The sequence below is a fragment of the Ascidiella aspersa genome, chromosome 6 (genome assembly GCF_963924565.1).
Source record: "Ascidiella aspersa chromosome 6, kaAscAspe10.2, whole genome shotgun sequence".
NCBI classification, from domain to species: Eukaryota; Metazoa; Chordata; class Ascidiacea; order Phlebobranchia; family Ascidiidae; genus Ascidiella; species Ascidiella aspersa.
The window spans coordinates 14572251-14594681 of NC_139452.1; the positions used below are offsets into that span (position 1 = coordinate 14572251).

General features: G+C 33.8%; 2 protein-coding genes and 2 long non-coding RNA genes across 4 annotated transcripts in view; all 4 read left to right on the forward strand.

The window, feature by feature from the left end:
* The first annotated feature begins 5477 nt into the window (after positions 1-5477).
* On the forward strand, positions 5478-6617 carry LOC146140061 (uncharacterized). The gene is made up of 3 exons (XR_014501279.1): positions 5478-5566; positions 5711-5854; positions 6556-6617. It is a non-coding gene; the product is annotated as an uncharacterized LOC146140061 (long non-coding RNA).
* A 1107-nt stretch (positions 6618-7724) lies between these two features.
* LOC146140062 (uncharacterized) lies at positions 7725-10241 on the forward strand. Its single transcript, XM_083392609.1, has 7 exons — positions 7725-7793; positions 8421-8489; positions 8771-8845; positions 9016-9087; positions 9440-9511; positions 9867-9938; positions 10016-10241. Exons 3-7 carry the CDS (start codon positions 8826-8828, stop codon positions 10239-10241), a joined length of 462 nt encoding a protein of 153 aa, XP_083248735.1. The 5' UTR covers positions 7725-7793; positions 8421-8489; positions 8771-8825.
* A 419-nt stretch (positions 10242-10660) lies between these two features.
* On the forward strand, positions 10661-13300 carry LOC146140063 (uncharacterized). Its single transcript, XR_014501379.1, has 3 exons — positions 10661-10822; positions 10905-10976; positions 13122-13300. It is a non-coding gene; the product is annotated as an uncharacterized LOC146140063 (long non-coding RNA).
* Positions 13301-14520: 1220 nt separating this feature from the next.
* Positions 14521-22431, forward strand: part of LOC146140064 (uncharacterized) — a 29888-nt gene continuing 21977 nt past the window's right edge. The window contains exons 1-13 of the mRNA XM_083392610.1: positions 14521-14702; positions 15079-15324; positions 15489-15569; positions 15639-15793; positions 16812-17021; positions 18280-18408; positions 18599-18763; positions 19162-19298; positions 19393-19474; positions 21007-21191; positions 21612-21735; positions 21822-21962; positions 22218-22307. Coding sequence (XP_083248736.1) covers positions 14598-14702; positions 15079-15324; positions 15489-15569; positions 15639-15793; positions 16812-17021; positions 18280-18408; positions 18599-18763; positions 19162-19298; positions 19393-19474; positions 21007-21191; positions 21612-21735; positions 21822-21962; positions 22218-22307 — 1850 coding nt within the window. The 5' untranslated portion in view covers positions 14521-14597. The remainder of the gene's footprint in view (positions 14703-15078; positions 15325-15488; positions 15570-15638; positions 15794-16811; positions 17022-18279; positions 18409-18598; positions 18764-19161; positions 19299-19392; positions 19475-21006; positions 21192-21611; positions 21736-21821; positions 21963-22217; positions 22308-22431) is intronic.

The window sequence follows — 22431 nt, forward strand, 5'->3', positions numbered from 1 at the left end:
ATGTACGGCTATCATGCAGCCAACAACTACGGTACATGATAACACCAAGCTATTCAAAAATAACTCACGGCCCACAGTTGGCCAACCACTGTGTTAGTGACTACCACAAAAAAATTGCTTACACACGTAGGCTACGTTGAACCGAACAATGCTACCTTAAAAGAGACAAATTTTCTCAGCTGTGAAAACTTATTTAGATCGAAGTGTTCGTGGTAAAAAACTACTTTCTAGCTGCGCTGAAAAAAATTTGTTTCTTTTTTTTACAACTCACATGAACATTGAATATAAAACAATTACATTTCAAATGAGCGAAAAAGATCAAACGGACATTTTTAATATGCTTTCTTTACATGGCCACAAGTAGCTATTCTAAAGCATTTCAAGAACAAAAAAATTGCAGCGCTCAGTTCACTTTCACACAAAGTTGTGCACTTTCCGCAACAACATCCAAAACACATTTTGTAGTTTTATTTTGTTAGCAGGTCACATTCTATTCTAATATGTTAGCAGGTCACATTCTATTCTAATATGTTAGCAGGTCACATTCTGTTCTAATATGTTAGCAAGTCACATTCTATTCTAATTTTAATAAACTAAAAAATTACATGCTATATAAGGCGACCTAGACTAAGGAACAGTCAGGAAGTTTCAATATTTTAACTGAATGTTTAGTGGTGCGGGCCAAAAACCAAAGTACACCGCGGGCCACATATTTTGGTTCCGCGGGCCGCATTTGGCCCGCGTGCCGCAGGTTGCACGCCCCTGATTTGAGGCATGCCTCAATTGTGACATCCAAGCTATGAAACCTTTCTTTGTCCAGCTTAAATAGTGTGTGTACATTGATTTCTTGTAGTGTAAAGCTCTAAAGTTGAAGTCATAAATAAAGGCAGACCTGTTGCAAATTTAAAAGTTTTGCATCAGACGACAAAAAAAATAACACGCAACCGTCAAAGAGATTGATAAACAAATAGTGACTGTTTGGATGTCATGGGCGTAGCCAGGGGGGCCATGGCACCCCCAATAATTTATAAATATTGTACTCTTAATAATAATTTGTTTTGTAGCATTTATGAGCAGTAGCCTACCACAAGAGTCGATCACAGGCGTGTCACACCTTCAATTGTCATGCACAGTTACGTCATAAACGATGTAGTCATTATACCGTTTGTTATATTAATGTAGTTATACTACTTTTTAGTCATTTTCTTTTTGCTCTCTGAATGGAGTAGTGCGAAAAAAAATCAGTTGCTTCTCGAAACGGTAGCATTGTTATTTGTGTTCGATACGCAGTTCATACAATGGTAAAAGCTAAACAAAGAAAGTTCAAACTTTATTTTTGTAACATACTATACCGTGTTTGTGTTGTGGTTGTTAAAGAAAAGCGTGACTCGAAAAAATTTGTGCCTCACCAACTAGGAACCTCACCGCACGTCACTGACAATGACAATATATATAGTACACAATTACTCGAAGAAAATATCACAGCAAAGTTATCCGGTTGGGCGTTGTTGTAATGGGAACATGTTACGGAACACCATGGAACATAATTGCGTTATATTGAGAAAGGCAATTGGCTTCCAAATAACAATGGCGAAGTTTTTTGTCGACAGCGTCATACCTTAATATTTCCAGTCAGAAAAGGATAATAGAGTTCATCATCAACGGAAATCAATACTAATGCCAATTTTTACAGTCCACAATTTGGTTATACCAAATTAATAAGAATTGCCACGTTATGGCACTATATGTGGTCCGCACAGGTATCTTAATTGCTTCAAACATTCCGCGACAAGAAACCACGAATCTGTGGTTCCCCAACATGGGTCGCACAGTAACGGTTCTAATCTGCTAAACATTGGACAAATTTGTCTATGAATTTTTTTTCATTTTACTCAATTTGATTTCATCCCAACGTATTTTCCAAAACAGAGAAGAGAAAAATTCAAGTGAAACGAACGCGTCGCAACACTTTTAATTTTACCATTTTGGCTCTGTGTGTGTATGAGTTCGGGGAATTTTAGCGTGTCGTTTGTTTATTGTTGACTTTCGCTGAGACGCCTTGTATCGTTCGATAGCGAGATGGCGCAACTGCAGTGAGCGAATATGATTTGTACAAGCTTAATGAGTTTTAAACGTCTCGAGACTAAAATGCATTACGGCTCAGTAAAAATGTAGCCTTAGATTAAAAATGAATAAAATATGCCCTAATGACTGTAATTATTATTGCATATTGGATGTAATTTTAATAAGACCAAGTTATGCATGTGTGTACTGTATAGGTCATAATATGGGTATTTAATATTACATGTCAAGGATGCTTGCGTTAAATGTACTATAAATTAATAAACATTTAATCATAAGTGTTTCTCTTAGGCGCCGCACAATACTTTTTCTCTCGCCTTACAGTACGATGCGTATTGCAGAATATTTCATTTTTAGTTCTCTCTTGTTACAGATAGTTTGTTCAATTACCATACCCGCATATTTTTTATAACAAAGCATATGGGATATTTTCCATAAGTAGAATAAAAGAGCTCCAATACGAAATGTTGTTAGGCCTCTCACAATTCCGCCTCGCTGTTAACTTTGCCTTACTTTGAAATACGGCCAAAATAAAAAATACCGCTTAAATTATACGCACGTTTATATTATAACGTTATAACTTAAGACAACGTTTAGTTTAAGATTATTATTACAAATATGATGACGCAATGTATGGCTAAATTGCAAATATTTTTTTTAACTGCAAAACCGTCTAAAATTTTAGATTCCTTTATCATATTTGAAATATTGTCCACATTCCCACACACACGCACATATGCGCAACATAAACTCAGCGGGGAAAATACGGCACAGTGTACAAAAGGCTTCGATCTTTTTGATTTAATGGGTTTTCCCGAATTTAAACACAATGCCGCAAATTTCCAAGTCTTATGAATAGGGCAACTGAAAGTTTAGACGCAGGCACTTCTTTATTGAGCAACACGACAATCAACGCAGCATTTTGCTATTGTAAGGGCTTTTATTTCCAAGACACAAAGAAAACGCATTTATTTACTTAAACAAAGGGTTTGACAGACGAAACTGAAGCACACAAAGTAATGTGTTTAGTCTTTTGGATCCTATTGTAATTACAAGTCGAGGCTCGCAGCGACAATTCCTTAACAAAATGTTTGTTTCATTGCCGTCCAGATACGTTTCTTCAAGAGAAGCATCGCGGATCAGTACGAATAGGTCGGACACATGTATAGTGTAACCACGAAGCCTAAGATAAATATGTAGTGACGGTGTTGCGAAATAAAAACGTTGCTTTTAAAAAGTTAAAGCCAAAGTATGCGAAGATTCAGATTAAACCAGTTGAGTGTGATACAGGCCTGTAGTATTTTTCTGTAAATAAGATGTTGGACACATGTTAAATGTGACATTACTCGAATTAGTTTTAATTGGCCATGCGAAACTAGAAACATTCAGATTCGAGCGAAGTACGAAAATAAATTCCTTTTTTGTAGCCTAAATGACAAAAAATACAGTTTTTTTTAGTCTGGATCTGCACCTTTAAGAAGTGGGCCCATCTGGATCCTCAAGGGTTAGCTTCAGTCGTCCTGTTAAATTTACCTATGAAATCAAAAATCCCTTGACTATCCAGTGGTTTTTCATCATTTTAGTCGGCGGACTAATTTTTTATTAGCATAGATATTCGCGGACTCAAGTATAGGAATAATGAGCATAATTTATTACAACACTATAACAGCCAGTTAAAACGCAAAAGCGATTTATTAGTGGACACACTTTGCAATTTATTAAAGTGTTACATGCACAAAAGCCTGCTTTGTAACATAAACATGGCAGTTTGTACTCATAGAAATTAAATAAAAGTTACAAAGTTGATGTGCTCGCGGACTCACTAGAAACTTTCACGGAATCGAACTGGGAAAACAGTGTACTATGCTTAGTTCGATTATACAACTGATGTATTTTGTGGTTCGCTTAGCGAAATGCATTTGCTGTTGACAAAAATATAAGTTGAGGTTTGCATAGGGATGTTTTTTTTTAATGAGCGAGGAACGTTGATTGTTTGACGCCGATGCTTTAATAGAGTAGGCTATACCCATCAAGGGGAATTGAAATCTATTTTTCAAAAAAGAGTAGAATAAAAAGTTTAAAAACCTGTACTACAGTACAATATTGAGCAATATATTGTGTTTTGTGTTTATCGACGAGATTTTATGATGTTTTTTGTTTGGAAAAAAACTGTTCAACTGTCTCTATCGAACAGTCACTTCGTGATGATGCAGTTGATCTTTGGTTCTTTTAAACTGAATGATGAAATAATATATCAATTGTTCACTGCGTTTTAAATAAAATATTACCAACCTCGTTTCATTTACAGATTTATAAAACATATAGCAATAAATATCTGGGCCAATGAAATGCCGTTAGATAGGTACTTAATTGTACTTGTGACTGTAACACAGTTTTTGTTCACACAGCAACAGTGTTATTTTAGAGCTCCCTTCATAACCGGCGAACAGTATTGGAATTCGCTTTATGGTCTATACTCCACATGTAGGTAGCGGTTTTGTATGTTTTATTTTCGTGCGGTAAATAAAGCATGGTATTAATTAAGCATTTATTTTAACAAGTCGATTTTCTGCTTTAGCTGAACAACTGATAAAAATCAATATTTTTGGTACAGTTTTGTTAGGTTCTTCGTTTGGAAAAAAACTGTTTCAAAACTGATATGTTAAGTTCAGTTGAACTTGACATAAAAAAAGTGCAAAAGTATGATTTCTTCGAATGTTATGACACAAAATTATTATGATTTAAGAAAATTCAGGGAAATATTTAGACTGAAAACCTAAAGATATTGTTCGCTTAACAAAATACAAGCAAAAGTATAAAATATTTCGTAATCGACGCTGTTTAACTTTTGATAGTTGTAAAATTAAACAAAGGTCTAACTCTACATATAGCAAAATCAGTTTATATCGGTACTACCTCTGCGTTTTTCATTTATTTTATAGTGTCAGTTTATTTCTCAGCATAGGCCTATTTATAATATACAGTTTTTATATAATATGGCAATTTTGTTTTTGCCGATTAACTCTGGACTTCTATGTTTAAAACTGTTTTAAATAGTGTCCCTGGACAACAGATGGCAAACCATTGACTAGCGTCAAAAATTTGAAATTACTTACTTCTCAAGAAATACAAAACATTTAATGAAATATTTCAGAAATAAATAAATGTTCCACTAAATCATTAACATAATGTTTTATATTTTTCAAACCAGGGTTGCCCATATACAAACTCCATTTTCTCCCTCCGTATTACAGCTGGGATCAGACGATAACCATGTGTTGCGAAAATTGAGTATTATTCGCATTCCTGTATGTAACTATTTTGACTTTGCAGCCGACCGATTTTACGGAATGTGGTCCCATCAATGCGGCTACGCTTCACGACATTGGATGACATACAACTACGAGTACAGAGTTTCTGATGGGTGTTCTGCTGACGAACAAATACGTTTTATTACCTGCGCGGAAGACAGAGGGTCAACCGTGTAAGAAAAGCGACTGCTTATGTTGTTTAATTCCCCTAGTAGCGATAATTATATAGGCTTTCTTATAAATTGTTCGAAATAATAGCAAATCCCTCCAGTTAGGCCTACCATTCCCGCTACTGTATGTTGATGTTTGTAATGCAGGTCTGTCAGGAGTATCGGGTTTTTCAACGATTCGATTGGCCAGGATTTCTTCTACAGTGATGTAACTCAGATCAGTATCATAAACGTTCCTTTGCGTCGAGCTTTTCGAAACACCTTTTCAAACAATCTTCAACTAACTCATCTGTAAGGAACCATCGAAGTTTTAGGGATATTGTATTTCTGTAAATCATTTGTATTTGCAAATCTATAGAGGAGTGTTATACTGAAACTGGGGTCCGCAAAACAATTTTCTGGGACCGCGATGCACCTAACAAAAAAATCAACAAGCTCCTGAAGAAGAATTTTTGTTTAATAAACTTTTCAGGCAACTTACTTTTCCAAACCAAGTTGATTATTAGTTGTCCATGGACGTCATTGCACGCTTCATGTCAAATTGTCCATTGTGACGACATAGTGTTACGTTTTTACAACTTGCTGCGCTGCCACTGTGGGATATACGGTCACGGTTTTAAAACTGTTCGTGATTGCTTCACTCAAATTAAGTGATTTGCTAGAGGTTAACATAGCCGAGCTTATAGCAAAGAATCAAGTGCAGCCGTCCCATTGTTACCATTAAACACAACGTGTTATTTTTTGTTAATTTGTGTATATTTTAAGGGACCGTGAGCAATTAAAAAAATTGCTGGGGGACCGTTGCGTAATTTTTTTAAAAAGTTTGAGAACTACTGCTGTAGAGTGTCGCGTTTTGAACGAGACGGCGTATTTTTGTCGCAAAGACGCCACGAGGCGACTTGTTGTAACTGTCTATATGTTATTTGCAGTTTTTTGTGTTTCATAACAAAAACTAATGGCAAAATAAAGGTTTTATGTTGTTTTTTTTTCAGGACAATTCACGATACGAAATTGGAGGATTTTCCCGATTTCGAATCGAACACAAAACTGCAATGGCTGTAAGTGTAACAAATTACTCCTACTTTAACAGAGCATTAGTACGGGTTGCCATATTTGGCAACGTACAAGCACTGACGTATTTCGCAACGCACAATCCCAAACGAGTTATTGTTTGAAGGGCCATAAAATATACAGAGTTCATGTCATAACGTGTATAAATTCAAAAGAAGAAACCTGCTGTTTTTGAGCAAATCAAACAAGCAAACCAAATTGAATCAAAACGCTTTCGTCAAGGCCAATTGTTTTATTTAAATTTTATAGTAACTATATTAATGTAGTGTAGTAACTATATTAATGTAGAAAGAATGTATTTGTATAGTTTATTAATCTTTTGGGCGCTAGTCTGTGGCCACATTAAGAAACATAAATATATTTTTAATGTTAGGTTTATTTCTAATGAAGGTATAACGAATGTCGCCTTTTGGCAATTTAGCCCAAGCATAGACCAGTGTACGTTGTCCAACTGTATATTTTTTTACGCAAAAATCAAAAATTTAAACATTTGTTTTGCTAAAAATAATTTCACCATTACTAATGTAGTTTGAAAGACACAAATATTTTTAGCTATAGGATCTATCCTTCCCCATCTTACAAACACAAGACAGAAAATGACACTTTTAATCATGGGCGAATACGGGATTGTTGCCATGAAGGGGCATAGGAATTTTTAGATATGAGGTCACAAGTTTTACGTCATAATTTATAACGTGACCTAAAAATATTTCGGCTTTAAAATAGCTAGAATCCCCTCCAAAAAATGCCAACATTATGCTTTTTACATTTGCGTTTTCTTGCTTATTAGTTTAATAGAATTATATTTTAACGTGACTTTTTGTTGTGAGACCTAAATTAAGTGAAAGAATTTAAATTTGTTTCAGCACAAGAATACGTTCTACCTATTTTTATCATAGCTAAATTGACTTTTCGAAAATATGGTAGACCTCTTCTAAATGTATTAAAGTAGTAAAATTGGGACAGTTTTTACCCTTACTTTTTCATTTGAATATTTTTAAAGAGGCTAAAACACATGCTAAATTAAAATTAGAACATCACAGCCTTACCTGTACAGTGTATTAATTAAGTCATGTTTTGACAGTGATCTTAGCAGAAATAACATCTCGTTTTTTCCGAATCACACTCGCCAACATCTCCCACCCTCTGTCACACATGTGTAAGTATACTGTAGGGCAATTATTTGTCAATAATCTTCCAACAAGGAGAGTCGTTGCTCATTTTATTTTAAGTCCACAAGTAGCCTTTCAGGTCTTTTTTTCTATTGGCAATAAAGTAACACGGTTTGTACGGTCTCCATAACATTATTTTGATGTCTTATTTTCCCGCTTCCAAATAAAACCATAGGGCCAAAAATCCAACTAGACCATTCGATTACCAAATATACACATAACTTGTGCGAAAAAAGAGTCGTAATCCTTTTGTATATTACTTATGCGAAAAAAATCCCGTAATCCTATTGTAGTGGGGAGAGAATCGTAGCTATTGGTTTTAGTATAGTTACATATTTTAACTTATTTTTTTTTACAATTTGCGCAAATACACAAAATGGCTTTGGTTGATTTTTACAATAAGCAAATTGCAAAACATAAATAAGTTACTATAATTGCTTGTTTTAAGACCTCGTTCAACGATGTGAAGTGCTTTTATCATTACCATTAAAAATCCATAGTTTGTAGACCTCAAACTTCTTTTAAAATAAATTTGTGAACATTTTATCACCTTTGTTTTTACTTAGCCCAGCTACTGCAAGAATAGGACGTTACTTAATATTTTTTGTTTACAGAAATTTAATTGAAAACAAAATTTCATGGATTCCGCCTGATCTTTTCTCGGGAACAAATATCTCGTTTTTGTGAGTTTACCTGAACTTAACAACTAAGTAGACAATTTGCCTAAACTAAACAACTAAGTAGCCAATTCTGCAAGAATTATCCTTTCAAATAAAATCTATGTCGAAATTATTTGCAGCACGGTTTACTTCGTACGGCTGATAAAAAAAAATCGAAAACATCTAAAGTAAAGTTTTTAATGTCAGGCTAAATGTTTTTCCTAGAACTTTTAAGCCATGAATTATTTTAATTGTTACTTTTTCCAGTTTTCATATTATTCTAACAAAAATGTTGTTGTTCTCAGAGCTTTGAGTTCAAATGAAATCGGGCCGGTCATTCCATTGCGGACTTTTTTCGATATGCCTAACCTTCGATATTTGTAGGTATTTTTTTGACAGTTGGTTTTATACCACTGATTTTCAGCTATATTGCAATAAACTTGCTTATTTTTTATCGACTTGATCGTCGCTGTAATCAAATTTTGTCAATAGATTAAACTATTTTGTAATTTTGTCTTTTTTCTATGATTTAATTAGTGTATCTACCTAGGTCGTTCGATGGTAACAACTTGACTGAATTATCGAAGTATTCTTTGCAGCAATTTCCGACTTTGATACATTTGTAAGTATAGGATTTGTATAACACATACATTATCCCAAACAGTAAATAAAACAGTGGCAATTCCACGGGTTATTTTTTTCTAAATACACCTAATTTGGGAGCTTTTTTTTTAAATAGTCCTATAGGCATTTGTAATATGTCTAGTTCGTCGGTTTACTTGTCAAAACCAAGCAAAATGTATTATTATTTTTTCCATTATTAATTATAACTAATACCGATTACGTTTTAGATTAATCAAATTTATTACATTTAATACTGCCTGCTTTAGTGTAGGCCTACTCCACGTACTGAATTTACAAAACGAACTTTTGTTGTTTGTATGTTGTAAAATAACACAGCCATGTTTAAATAGAAACCTCAGCAATAATGAAATATCCCAGGTCCAGGCCAACGCTTTTCAAGGAATTAAACAGCTAAAAATTATGTAAGTTTTCTTTAAAATATATAGTTGTTACTTTAGGTTATATCTTCCCCTAAATATTGCATTTACGTATTATTATGGTATGTGATTACATCAATTTTGGATTCGTTTATTTTGGTTTCCGAATAAAAAAACTTCAAATCATAAACAGAACCTATTTTATAGAGATATTGAGTATTACATATTTAGGTGAACGTTAAGTGGCATTTCATTCATCTTGGAAGTGTAAAATAATATGTCCTATGGTATAGATGTCCGTATTAATACCAAAAACAGGGAAAGATACACAATAATATTATTGTAAGAAATCGAACACCTGTCTAAAACTGCGCTAATTTTATGGTAAATTTTATCTTAGTGAGTTACACGGAAACAAAATCGGTAGGCTTGGATCATGTGTTTTCAACAACCTCCCTGATCTTCTTCACATGTAAGTATACATGTAAAAGTCGAGTTAAAACAGCTATATATAGAAAAACGTGTTCAAATCCTACCTACTTTATACAGCGATCTAAACCATAACGAAATGACTGAAGTGGTGGAAAAAACGTTTAGCAACCTTCCCAGTCTAAAAACGCTTCGTTTGCACAATCAGCAAATAACCCACATCCACCCACAGTCGCTGCATAACATAAATGCACTTGAAGAGATCTTTGTTAGCAGTAATCTTTTACCGCTATTTCCTCATCACGTATTTGAATATAAAATCTGGACTTCTTTGAGACACATGTAAGTTGGCAAATGTATTTTCTATTAAACCTCAAAAAAATATAACAATATTGCTTGAGTACTAATAGCTATAAGGAATAAAATGTCTGCCAAATTCGAATGAACATTGACACATTTTTAAGTAATACCTATTTTCTTATAGACATGCGGACAATAACGCCATTCGTGGTTTAGTGGAGTATTCGGCAACCTCCGAGTACGGAATAAACTGGCAAAAATGGAGGCGACTAAACGAGACCTTTGAACCCTTTCGGAATTTATCAAGTCTCCAAACATTGTAATTTTCTCTACTAACGTATCTTATATCAGCTTATTTAAACATACGTTTTATAGACGTATTAAATACATTTTTTTCTACTGAAGTTATATTTGTCGTCTTGCTTAATAATATCCGTGATGTGCGAAAATTATTTCTAGGTTTTTGCACAACAATCAAATTTCCAACTTGGAGGAGAATACCCTCTGCAACATCCCGGCCTTATATCATTTGTCGTTAGGGGGAAACCACTTGACATCATATTCGATCAACCCACACTTCTTCAAATGCGTTCCACAACTAGGTATACTCAACCTGGAGAGCAATAGGTAGCTGATCTTTTACCTAAAAGCTGGAAATCAAACAGACGAGTGTACATTCAATAAACCATAACACTGTTTCATTTTTAAGGTTTCAATTTATACCAGAAGCAATCGCTGACACAAACTTTCTAAAGGAGCTAACTATATTGTACCTTCAAAGGTCTGTCTGAATCAGGTTGCTTTTGAAAAACCCTGCTTATAATATTCACATTCTAAACTTTGTTAAAAAATAGAAACAAGTGTTTCTTGACTGATTTGTGTCATTAGGGGTCTATATAGCCTATCATTCAAGAAAACGTTCTAGCTCATATGGCCTGGGAAATCTCTCACTTTTGGGTTTTAACAGCTGACAGTGTCATCTAATGTCAATTTACTATAGGCCAATATGTGACATATGCTTTTAAATTCTCAAAAACCACAACAAATCTTTATGAAAGAAATTACGTTTTTAATTTACTTGTTATTGTAGGTTAACCTTCTGTTTAAAGAGTAACTGTAGAAGTAAAATCAACAACATTTTTACTTCACGAATATGAGAGTCGTTTTCCATAAATATACTTAGTTTGTTTGAATTGATTTTTTGATATATTGCAATATTAAACCTCTCGCCCTGCTCTATATCAACGTCATCAAGGTTTTCTTGGCTTCAATATAAGTATATCTAAATATAGGAAATGCATTTCTATGCTCATTTCGACCCCAAGAACTTGTGTTTTGGTCCACATTTGTTTCACAAGTATCTTTAAATGAAATATCATGTGCTTAGAAAAAATCCTTGTTGTTGTTGTAAAGCAGGAAACAAAACATCTTAGTTCGAATATTTTGATAAACAAACGTAAATAAACTTATTATTCAGCTGTATAGTGTTACTTTATAGGTTTTCTTGTATGAACCTTTTCAATGTTAAATATCTTATTGAAGTAACCAGAAATTATACAGTTATATAGTTTATATACCAAGCCTTTATATCTAATAATACGTAAGCCGTAAACATTGCTCACAAAACAGCTTCAGAAGGGCCAGCCCACAGTTGTTGAACACACACATGTGTGTATTTTTTATTTCTTTACATCCGAATTGACCTGTTTTCATAAAAGGCAGGGTTTTGAAAGAGTTAACCCGGCGGCCCGGATTTTGCCATATTTAGTGACCCCGGCTTAAGATGCAACAATAAATGAAGAACATTTTAATCATTAAACAATATATGCAGTGTAATCAAATGTTTTAAACAAGATAATTTTGTGTCAAATCGAGGTATAGGTTTACCAAAGAAATTTAATTAACAAGTTATTTTGATTAGTACGTCAATATTCTTTTTTTGTAAATTCATCACATTTTTTTAAGATTTTTGAAAATCTGAAACCATGGGTAACCAAGCCTGTTGAATTAATAGATAATCACCCTGTGAGCCACTTTTCCAATACAAAATTGTGGCTTTTCACAGGATTAGATTTTATTGAGAATATATATATACCCAAAAGACACAAATCAGTTACGAAACAGTTAATTGTTTAATTTTTTTTTAAATGTATTGTCTTTTAGTAACAAAATAGCCTTCATACGAGCAAAAGACTTCACAACGTTGATCAAATTACAACAGTTGTTCATTTACTCCAACAACATATACACTGTTGAAAATGGGGCTTTTCCGTCAAATTTAACGACGTTACATATGAGCGCGAACATGTTTAATTTTAAGGTATTTTGTTTTACATGACGAATAATATATTTTCTTTGAGATTCTGTGTATGTGTTTATCTATAACAGGATTGACCAACCTTTTCATCGCGCCGGTCGGAAACACGACCTTAATTCTTAAAAAAAATAAACCAGTGTTGCATATATTTAATTATTTGCTAAATTCAAAGTTTTTAGACGATTTACAAATTTGGATTTTCCAATTTTAAGAACATAAGTAGTATACAAATTCTGCAGCATTTTTTATGGGATTACTGTAGTTCAACAAGAAGCTTTTCAGCATGGGTGTCCAAGGTGTGCAGAATTTTTATGCTGCGAGCTCTTAATTTCCCCTTAAGGATCGACATCCTTTACGTTTCACAGCGACGCACAAAATGCTTTAAGTTGCCTGCCTTTCTGTGCGCATTTGTTGAAGTACAATAGATTTATCCTTTACTGAAAATGATTTATAACAATTCATATTTTTTAGAGACAAGTGGGTCATAAAATATCTGTGGTGGTGGGTCACTTCGTCACCCGCGGTTCAGCGGTCCGCCATCCCTGATCTATAAAAACGATTTTAAACATAAATACAAATAAAGGGTAAAGTGTTTTCCCATATTTTTAGCACAACACAAGCTTCAACAATCTGACTTTACTTACGTCACTTTACCTTGACCATAATCGAATCGATCACTTGCCCAGAGATGCTTTTTGGGGTCTTGATCGTTTATCTCGACTAGGACTCCACAACAACCGCATTCCGTTTCTTCCAAAGGAGTTTCTTCGCGACAGCACATCTGTATTATTTCTGTAAGAACCTCAACCATGATTTTATTTAATGCTGTACCTTGTCGGTGTATGCTGTACCTTGTCGGTGGTGAAAAAGATTCTCTATAATGTTTTACCTTAGAAATGTCCTGCCGTTTATTGGTAATGTATTACAGAAGGTCGTAAAAATTTAGTAAGGTTTAGTTACATCCCATATCTTTTTAATTGTGCATTTCATCCATTGTTTACGATCTGACTCTGCGTATGTTTTTCTGAAAGGTTTTTATTTTAATACACAAACGTAACTAAGTCCCGACGATAATGCAAATGTTAACTTCAAAATTGTATTTTTCTCACTATGTTTTTGTCTTTATTATTATTTGTCTTGTTCTAGTTCTCTAAGTTCCAACGAGATAACATTCATTGAAGCAAGTGCACTGACAAGACATACTTGGAACGGAATATCAATACAATTGTCCCACAATTGGATAGTTCACTTTCCATCACAAAACGTAGGATAATGTATACGTAATGTTTATACTGATATAGTAACAAAATGTTAATTCTTTAAAATTAATTGTTGGTTTAAGATAAATTTGTTTTCTTTTCCTAGGTTGATGCGCTTTCAAACCGAACATTAACATATTTGCAGTTGAACTACAACCGAATTGAAAGAATACAGAGTTTCTCGTTTCGCAATATACAATTTTCACTATCTACAATTTCAATTTTCACAGGCCTGGACCTTTCAAACAGTAAAATATCAACGATTGAATCAAATGCGTTGACTTCAACTACTTCAGGTTATTAACATTGGTATTGAAAATTTTTCAACTCCTAAATTGTAAAAATTAAACCTAAATCGATAAATCTTTGCGCAACCCCGTGTTTACTAAACGCGTAAAGCATTTCTCGTTATAATAGTAAAGTTTAATGTAATTCGAATATGCTAGCAGGCATTTTTAAAAGCGAGATATTTAGATAACAAACTAAAGAAAAGTCAGCCATTTATAAAAGAACTATGTTAAATAGTTGATTGGTAACCTACTACCTTATCGATATTAATTTTAGTTATTTAATTTTAAAAAATATGTTAATACAACAAATAGGTTTACGTATTACAAATATCTAAGTTCAATGTTCTGGTGTATTTATCTTTTTGTTAATAGAAAAGTGTTAGTTTTTTATTTTTTTCGATATGATTAATGTGAAAGAGCCTCATCACTAAGTTTTGAAACGATACTGTTTTACAGGAATAATAAATCTCAATGGAAATGTGTTGAAGGATATTCGCACAGAAGCGTTTGTTAACGTTGAGGCGACACATTTTTACATGCAAAACATTTTAGACGAGTCTCTACCGACGTGCCTTTTTCAAAGTTCTACAGTTAATTATCTTTACATGAACTCAGGATTTATTACAAATCTAAGCCCAACGGTAATTTAGCATTATCAATGTTTTGAAGGCCAGCGAGTTTTGGTTTATCTTAAATGTTTAACAGTTTGCACATTTTCTGTTTGTCAACAGGGAGGCGTAAATCCAAGAAAAGCGTTCAATTCGAGTTTATGCCAATATGAAGTTAACTGTTATTATAACTAAAGTTCATACGTAAAAATACTCGCCATCATGGAATATAAGTTCTCATAGAAAATTGATTTTTAATTTCACGGAATTTTAGATGGCATCTTTACGTTTCCTATAAATGAGTTTTTGTTTTGTCATTTCATTGTTTGTAGCATCTATTGCTTTAAACATTTCATTACCGCCTTGTTAGCTTTAAATTGTTTGTTGGATTTTTGTTCTATACCAACAGGTTTTTTGCGCCATCACTGTATCCCAAACACTTCATTTGGAAAGTAACCAAATTACAGCAATTTCGTCGCCACTCTTTAGCTACAGCAGCTATGTTTATCGTTTGAACTTGCAAGGCAACGCGATTACAGAACTATCGGAAACTGCATTTGACGGAGCTTCGATTACTATTTTACATCTGGAATATAACCAAATCGTAAAAAATTCATTTGCTAGTTTAATAATTTTTAATAGCGTCATGGTTCTTGTTTCGGTCTAAAATGAAATCATGATATTTTTCATGTTACTGTAGGTTTTTTCAAAACGTTAGCTTTATCTGGGCACCGTAACTAAATGTTATCTTAAATTTAGGATTTTATGAAACACTTGTAGTGCTATAAATAGACAGTCAAAAATGAATCTTTAAAATAGGCGGAACTTCCAGACGAACTGAAAGTCAATGGTCTTCAGAGGCTAAATTTAACCTCGAATCTCATTGTACGCTTAAGACCGGTAGGATATCCCTAGTTATTTAGTATACAACAATCCGCATATGATATAACGTATACCCTAATTTCACAGGGAGTTTTCAACAATCTTACCAACTTACGATATCTATACATGGATAACAATCAAATAACCGTGCTCCGATCGGAATTGTTTGACAGTCAAAGTTCTTTAGAAATTTTGTCATTTACAAATAACGACATTACGGTGCTTGAGACCGGATTTTTCAGGTGCAACAGGGGGCGTGGCCTTATTTTGCACAATGTGCGCAAAAATGTGCAAGCCAAAATGTGCAAAAAATGTGCGCACATTTTAAACTGTCTTCAAAAATGTGCGCACTTTTTCAACAATGTGCGCACATTTTGAACTGCCCGCAAAAATGTGCGCACTTTTTTCAACAATGTGCTAAACTGCCCGCAAAAATGTGCGCACTTTTTTTTTTTTAGTTGGAGTTGGAGTTGGAGTTGGAGTTAGAGTTAGCTAAACTATGTACTCTAAGTCTGACCCTAATTAATTCTAACTATAACCTAAAAATGTGGGCACATTTTGAAGGCATTTTAAAATGTGCGCACATTGTTGAAAAAGTGCACACATTGTTAAAAAAGTGCGCACATTTTTGAAGGCAGTTCAATATGTGCGTAATTGTTAAAGAAAAGTGCGCACATTTTTGAAGCCAATTTAAAATGTGCGCACATTGTGAAAAAAAGTGCGCACATTTTTAAAGGCGGTTCAAAATGTGCACACATTGTTAAAAAAGTGCGCACATTTTTGAAGACAGTTCAAAATGTGCGCACATTGTTAAAGAAAAGTGCGCACCTTTTTGAAGGCAGTTCAAAATGTGCGCACATTGTTGAAAAAGTGCACACATTGTTAAAAAAAGTGCGCACATTTTTGAAGGCAGTTCAATATGTGCGCACATTGTTAAAGAAAAGTGCGCAATTTTTTGAAGGCAGTTTAAAATGTGCGCACATTGTGAAAAAAGTGCGCACATTTTTGAAGCTATTTTAAAATGTGCGCTCATTTTTTGCACATTTTGGCGTGCACATTTTTGCGCACATTGTGCAAAAAATGTTCGCATCCCCGTCTCTTCAGGTGGCTAACCATAATCTTTTATTATTATACTACAAAGTTTAATATCATTGAAATTTTAAATATACATAATATCATTTCTATGTAATGTTATTAATTTAATTATTTATTTTCAAATTATTTCAAAGTAAGCGCATTTAATCTTACATAACCCCTTTTTTTCAGCTTATCTGGCTTTCAAGCTTTGCGCACACTGTACCTTGGTGGAAATCAAATAAAGCACATACCGCACTTGGGAAATTTAGTGAACCTACGTTGGTTGTACTTGGACAGCAATCCTGATTTAAAGACCTTCGAGATTGGATCCCTGGACAGCGTATCAAACGACTTTGCCACTCTAGGACTTAGTGGTGTCGAGCTTTCTTGCAAGTAAGTATATTTATCGCAGTGTTGCTTAACCCTTTTCACTCAGGCGCACCTTGTATCCAGCGGGGAAAGTAGAATAATTTTATTTCCGGAACGATGAACAAATGTCAGAAGTGACGTCACAAAGTTCATACTAAGCATCTAACATAAGTAACCAAATGAAACCAGAGGTTATCGTTTAATGTATTACATAAATATCAGTTTAAACACATTCAAAGAGATGGCGGAATAGCTTGGCGTAAAAAAAGACATTCAAAATTTCTTTAAGAAAACGCTGTTCCGAACCCTTCTAGCCTACAAACACCATGCTGTGTGTATCTCCAAAAATTGATAGAACAACTGGTGTGCTATTGAAGCGAGCGCGGGATTTAGTGGCCTCCAGGGTCATTTTATGTCAATTCACCAGGCCATAGAAACCATGGTTTTGAAATGCTTAAAATTGTTTCAATTTTTTAAGAACAAGCCTTTTTGAAAAAAATTGACTTATTAATTTTTCTGAAACTCGGACGTATGACGTTTTTCGTAATCCACTTTTTCGTTAATTAAAGTGTAACTGAAACATATAACTTTATTTCTTGTCCAAGAATGGCATTTTATTAAAATGGAAACGTCATTTTTCTCAAAAACTGTAATTTTAAGAAATCTGACAGTGATGTAATGACTTGAGTCATTTTTTGACAAAAGTGCACTAAAGTCGCTGTTTTTAAATTACTTGACTTGACTTAATTTGTTCGACCAAAATGACTTTACTTGAGTCTTTTGGACAAATAACTTGACTTGGACTTAAGTCATTTCGTCGAATAACTTTGGATTAAATTAAGTGTTTTTGTTTAGAATTTATCTCGAATTTTTGCGCATTAAACACTTTTCGTGTTTCGTTAATGTTATTTTTAATTGATTTATTACCCAAGTTTACCAATTTTAAAAGCTTGGATTTGACTTGGACAACCTATATGCCTTGGTGTGGGACTTGACTTGTTATGTTTTCAAAAGACTTGACTTGGACTTCTTGGACTTAAGTTATATTTCAAATGACTTGACTTGGACTTATTGCAAGTCATTTCAAAATGTTTGTTTACAACACTGGAGTCTGAAACCATGTGTTATGGCCTTGTAATATGAGAATATCTCTTCCCTTGGGGAATTAATAAATATATATATATATATTTATTTTCTACTTATGTGTTATCGTTTTGTTATGTTTGACAACTTATTAGAGCCGTTTTAACATAAGGCTTTAAAAAAACACCTTAAATTTCAGCTGTGATATGATCAACACGCTTTATCCAGTGGAGCAAGCAATCGTAGGTGGAAAATGTGAACAGCAAGGTGTCAGTCTCTCATCGCTTAAAATGACTATAAATGTCACAGAAAATCTATTTTTGTGCAGGTGATTTTTAAGTTGTTTTTTATTTCAACAGAAACATTAATTTAAAACAAAAATCCTTGATCCGGCAGTGCTTTTTATGTTTTAAATTAAAATTTAAACACTTTTAAAGAACCAAGATATATTTCGATAAACAAAAGGGTTGTTGATTTGGAACTTTTGCTAGAGTCTGATTGTACGTTTCTCCGTTCAGTGGTGAAAATTACAGCGCCTACGTAACAAAGGATAAAGAGTTGTCTCTAACTTGGTCACAACCAAGCAATCTCTTCTACCAATTATCCAACACATCAGGTGATTGGACCGTGGAACCCGTTTTAGAGCCGGTATCACTGGAGCAGGGCGTTGACTGCTCATGCAGGTAAATTAGACGTAGAACAGCTCTTTGTACAAAACTAAAAGTGTGATTAATCGCAGGCTTTTATCTTGAAGCTATATCGTTTTCATTTGGTATAAAACAATATCATAAAAATAAAATTATAGTTTCACAACAGATAAGTGTTTGAAAGTTGTTACTAATTGTGGAGTTGTTAATATGTAATACTGTGTTGCATAGAATTTTTTTGTGAGACTTTTATGACGTATTCCTGTCCGAGTATAAGCGCGACTCTCCCAGTACCGGTAGTAGGTTATTTATTGCTTGTAATAGGTGCACTGCCAGTAAATACTACACTAATCAACACTAAAACGATAAATAATGTAATTATGTTTGAAATGTTAATTGTATATTCACGTTGAAAACATATTAATAAAATACAGAGAGCTTGTGGCAAATTCATCTATAATCAACTCTACTGCACTACTCAACGAGACTGCGACAAACGGAACATTCTTCACGAACGCTAACATGGACTGTTTGAATTCAACCACATCAACAGAAAACGCCACCAATCCAAGTAGTTGTTACGTTAAACTTATTGTTTAGCTAATAAAGGAACTATCAAAGCTTATAAAGTGTCAAAATATAAAAAGGTTTACAATATTTTATAGATTGTTCAGCTGCATTTAATGAAACAGTTGTCGTATGCGGCACCCACTGGAGTACTTCTCAAGAATGCATCGACGAAATGATGTAAGTAATCTTAGTCATAAAAATAGTATCGTTGTACAATGTTTTAACTAAATTCATTCATAGTAAAAAGAGCATACCTCATAAATAATTTTATCGCAAATTAGTGAGTCATCAATGTTTTATTTACAATGTCATAAATACTTAATCTTCGTATATGGCCGTATGTGTCTAATTCTAAATAGAGGAATCAGGTGGCACTGTATAAAGACAAATTGTATTTGTTTCTCGACAAGCTTTGCACAACCGTGCTTCATCAGGTCAAAGTATAAATGAAAACAATTGAAATGCACGTAAAAGCACAAGCGCAAGTAAAAGGCGATAAGAATGGTGATGTCTAACATATCCACAGGCACATGTTCGCAAAAGCGTGTTACTGACGCAAAAACAATTATACTACGAGGCCTGCGCTTCAAGGTACGATGGGTGTAGTACAGCCTGCTATGAGGTGTAGTGTGACATAAAGCCCAAATCCCGAAGTCCGACATTGATGGCATCGAACTTTTTAATTATGTTTTGTTCGACTGTCGCCTGCGGCACACTAAAAATATCAAAATTAATTCAAGGCACACTTTTTACAAAATATCACAATAATAACTTAACAATCCGAGCAACTTTTTAATCTCTCCAGCACACAGTTTTAATCACTGAACTAACCTATTAAATAATTTAACAAATAAAAAGCTCATTTGTTTGTTTTGCAATGAATAGTAGTATTATTCAAATGGCCTTCTATATAACAAAGTAACCGGTAAATACCTTATTAGTTTTATCTAATTATAATGGGTATAGGTGAAGTCTTGAGTGCATTGCCGGCATATTAGTAATACAAATAGTGATTTTTAGCAAAATCACACTAATTCAGTCGCAAACTTAACAATCTCTCGCAACACACTATAGTGTACCGCGGCACACAGTTAACCAATCACTGCTGTTCAGTGTACACTATTAGGCAAAATATGCACGTATCATTGTTGGTAACAAGGCGTTTTGAAATGATTTAGGTCGAAGTCAAGTCTTCTGCCAAAAATGTACCAGTATAAGTCATCAGTTGACAAGGTCAATTCCCGGTCAAGTCATTATAAGAGAAAGTCAACTTCAAGCCAAGTCATTGATATAAAGTTATGACGTTGAACTAATAAAATGAATAAACTCGTACGATTATGAGCAGTAAACATGACTAAAATTAACAAAAACGCAATATAGGCCTACAGCAAAGTCCATGTAAAGCTATTTTTTAAAAAGTATCAACTTAAGTAAGTTAAGTCATTTTGGTCAAAAGACTTGAGTCAAGTCAACTCATTTAAAAACAGTGACTTATATCCACTCAAGTAATCTCATTGACTAAAAACATTTCAACACTGAAAAAGTACTGTACTGAACAATATGTTCCGATTTATAAGAAATGCCCTTTTTTAAAATATTACTATCGATAACGGCTCACATATCACCATTAGTAGAGTGGGAATAATTTAGCAACAACAATAGACTGGTGCCTTATCGTAGGAATTTACTGGCCAATGTAAATATCGCAGATCTTACAGTGTCAAGTGCTCATCAGAAGGTTCGTCGTTTACTTACAACGTTACAAACACGACACTTCTTATTAAAGAGCCTCAACCGGGGTCAACTTACCAATGCACAGTTAGTCTTTTGTATAACAATACTGAAAGCTCACCAACAGCTATTATATGGCTACAAGTTCCTGAACTCGAACTAGGTTAGTACAGATTAAACTTAAATTCATTATTAAAAAATAGGTGTTTTAGTCGCTAGTTGATGTATTTCTAGTTTCGATCCGAAGCTGCGATAATAATTAAATGCGATACGCTAAAACTTGATAAAATCTACCTTAACGATAATTCGGTAAACCTCGGTTCAGTTTTTGGCAAATAGTAATTCATTTTTCCTTCGTACTAAAATTTATCAAACTATTAAATCGTTTTAAATTAATAAAAATCGATAATTTTTTATACCTGGCCCGCAATCGTAAATGCTAACAGTTATTTGCCTCGCGATGGTCAGGCCTTACATTTATCTAGCTAATTATGAAAAAAGATTAGTTATCCCTGCACTAATATACTATTAACTTATTTTATTAGTGAAAACAGCACATTTTAATAACTTAATTTGCATTCAGCTGAATCGTGTAACAACACGAAATTGTGGAAATTGCCGGTTACCTATTATGATTTTAGTAAGCTACATCCAGATTTTGGAAATAACCCAGTTACAAGTCCTTCGTCCTTTTTCTACATAGCCAGGTGTTTATATGTGGTTTGCTGTTTGCGATGATCGTTTGCTTAACTATTATTTTACGAAACATGTTAAATTGCCTATAAACTTTTAGCCCTGTAACTGTTTGGTTGGCCGACCTTGACAATCCGAACAACACTGGATTTCAGGATTGGTTCCGGAATGTTTCTGGAATAAACTTTGTCTACCAAGAGCTGTTGTACCTAAAATCCTGTGAAGACAATGGTTCATATAGGTTTGTGCAGTCTCACAATTAACAAATAAAGTACTCTAGTTTAAAAAATGAAATCATTTACCAGGTGTTACCAAAATGCTGACCTAATAGCTATTGAGTTCTTATACACTTGTCGCAGAAAACGCTTGTTTATATTGGCAACAGCCGTCAATTATAGGCTACTAACTTTATATGCTAAGTGTTATGATTCATTTTTTAACTGAACGTTTATCTTACAGCAATAATAAATAAATTAAAATTCTTCTAATAATATAGATACTTTAACTCCACGTACTATCCATTGGATTTCGTTGGTTACCAGCATGAATCCCAAAGAAACTGCAGCGATGAGTTACACAACATGGGGTAGGTTATATTGCAATATACACAAGTTTTAGTAGTTCCAAAAACAATCCCAAACTAAAAAATTCAATTTCACGTAAAATCTGTGTGAAACGTCAACTACAGATTTTGTGTGATACAACAACTA